The sequence below is a fragment of the Galeopterus variegatus genome, unplaced genomic scaffold, assembly GCF_000696425.1.
Source record: "Galeopterus variegatus unplaced genomic scaffold, G_variegatus-3.0.2 Scaffold10131, whole genome shotgun sequence".
Lineage (NCBI taxonomy): Eukaryota > Metazoa > Chordata > Mammalia > Dermoptera > Cynocephalidae > Galeopterus > Galeopterus variegatus.
In genome coordinates, this window is record NW_007736242.1 from 64,033 (window position 1) to 65,873 (window position 1,841).

At 36.2% G+C, this 1,841-nt stretch overlaps 1 protein-coding gene across 1 annotated transcript in view; it reads left to right on the forward strand.

Moving 5' to 3' along the window:
• The window catches only part of LOC103609816 (trafficking protein particle complex subunit 12-like), a gene marked incomplete at its 3' end in the record, with an annotated part of 21,725 nt that extends 21,011 nt beyond the window's left edge, over nt 1-714 (forward strand). The window contains exon 4 of the mRNA XM_008594097.1: nt 598-714. Within this exon, the coding sequence (XP_008592319.1) occupies nt 598-714 (117 nt within the window). The remainder of the gene's footprint in view (nt 1-597) is intronic.
• Between the last annotated feature and the right edge of the window lie 1,127 nt (nt 715-1,841).

The following is a 1,841-nucleotide window of genomic DNA, read 5'->3' on the forward strand; positions in this document are numbered from 1 at the left end:
CGGTCCCCGGTATGGGCGTGACACCGAGGGTTGCAATCCCGTTACCAGTCAGTAAAAAAGAAAAAAAAAAAGAAAAGAAGGTGGGCGCTTCCAAGCCTCCAGTAACTGGGCTTCGTTAGCCCTGGCCCCAGAGGCTCTCCTGTAGGCCCAGGAGAGTGTGGTGCATTGATGGGAGTCGGGCAGAGCTCTGCTCGGGCCAGCCCGCCACAGCATGAGTCCAGCCCGCCACTGTGGTGCTTCTCCCAGTGACCACAACCCCTTGTCCCAGCAGTGTCACCTCATACACCTGGGGCTTCCCAGTCTTATCACCTGAATCCCCTCTCCTGGCTTGGTTTTGCCTCTTAGTCTAAGGCTGGTACAGGTCATGGTGATTTACCATTTTCTCTTCAAAATAAAGGTCAATTCTAAAAATACACGTTTTATTAATAGTCCGTCGTGATTTAGCTTATGGTTAGTTGAAATTTTACTATATCATAATCACTGTTTTTACCTCCATAAGCCAAAAGAGAAAAGAAATTTTGGTTATAATGGGTTCTGGTTAGCTGAGTTTAATTAACATGTTATTGTCTTGACATGTTTTTTTTGTGTTCTTCCCAGGGAGATGCAGTTAGAGATTTGATGCTTCGCTTCCTGGGTGAAAAAGCTGCAGCAAAGAGACAGGTCTTAAATGCCAACTCAGTGGAACAGTCTTTTGTTGGATTGAAACAGCTCATCGTAAGTAACAATATACTTGGTTTTCAGTGTTGTTTTTAGATAAGTCCTGCCTTTTGTCATAATATTTTCCACAGAAGTTAATTACTTTGAATATATTATTAAGAATCCTTGCACATGAATAAAATTTTGTTGGATTAGATATCAGTCCTGTGCAGCAAAAAGCATCATATTAATACACTGATAATTTTAAGTCCAATTAATTAAAAAGCCATTATTGTAAATGATTAAATTACTTGAAGCACCATATATTTTGATCAAATATGCTTCATCAAATATAATACAGATAAATGATTTTATGGTTTTTATTTTAATATACTCCATTTGGTATAGAAGATTTGTTATTATTATTATTATTACTATTGTCCACCAGAGTTAAGAACTAGATAGCTGATCTTTTGTCTTTGGCTTTTTAAGGAATTTATTTATTTTTAAATTAAAACCTCTTGATTTTGTGTACTTATGGGATACACAGCTATATGTCAATAAAGGTATACAATGTGGTGATCAAATCAGCGTAATTAGCATATTCATTATAGCAAAACTTTATCATTTCTTTGTGATGAAAACATTTGATCTTCTGTCTTAATATGAAAGATTTATTATTGAATGGGTGTATTTCTAAACATTTTTAAATCTCACGTTTTGTTTTTACTGAAAAAAATTGATTATACATAATTGTGAGGTAGAGTTGAATATCACTACATGTGTACAGTATGTGATGATCAATAATTAGCATAATTAGCATGTTGATCATTGCAAAATGTAATCATTCCTTGGGTCCGTTAACCAATTTCTCGCTAACACCCCCTTTCCCACCTCTAGTAACAACAGTGCTGTTCTCTCCTGAAAATTAAATGCAGTATTGTGATTGTTGTTTGCTTGTTTCTTTCTTTCTCTCTTAGCTTCCACTTATGAGTGGGGACATGTGGCATTTCTCTTTCTGTGCCTGGCTTGTTTCACTTAACAAAATTTTCTCCAAGCTCATCCATATTGCTGCTAGTGGCACAATTTCATTCCTTTTTATGACTGGGTAGTATTCCATTGTGTATATGTATACCACATTTTTCTTATCCAGTTGCCTGTCAGTGGACATTTAGGTTGATTTTATCCTTTGACTATTGTAAATA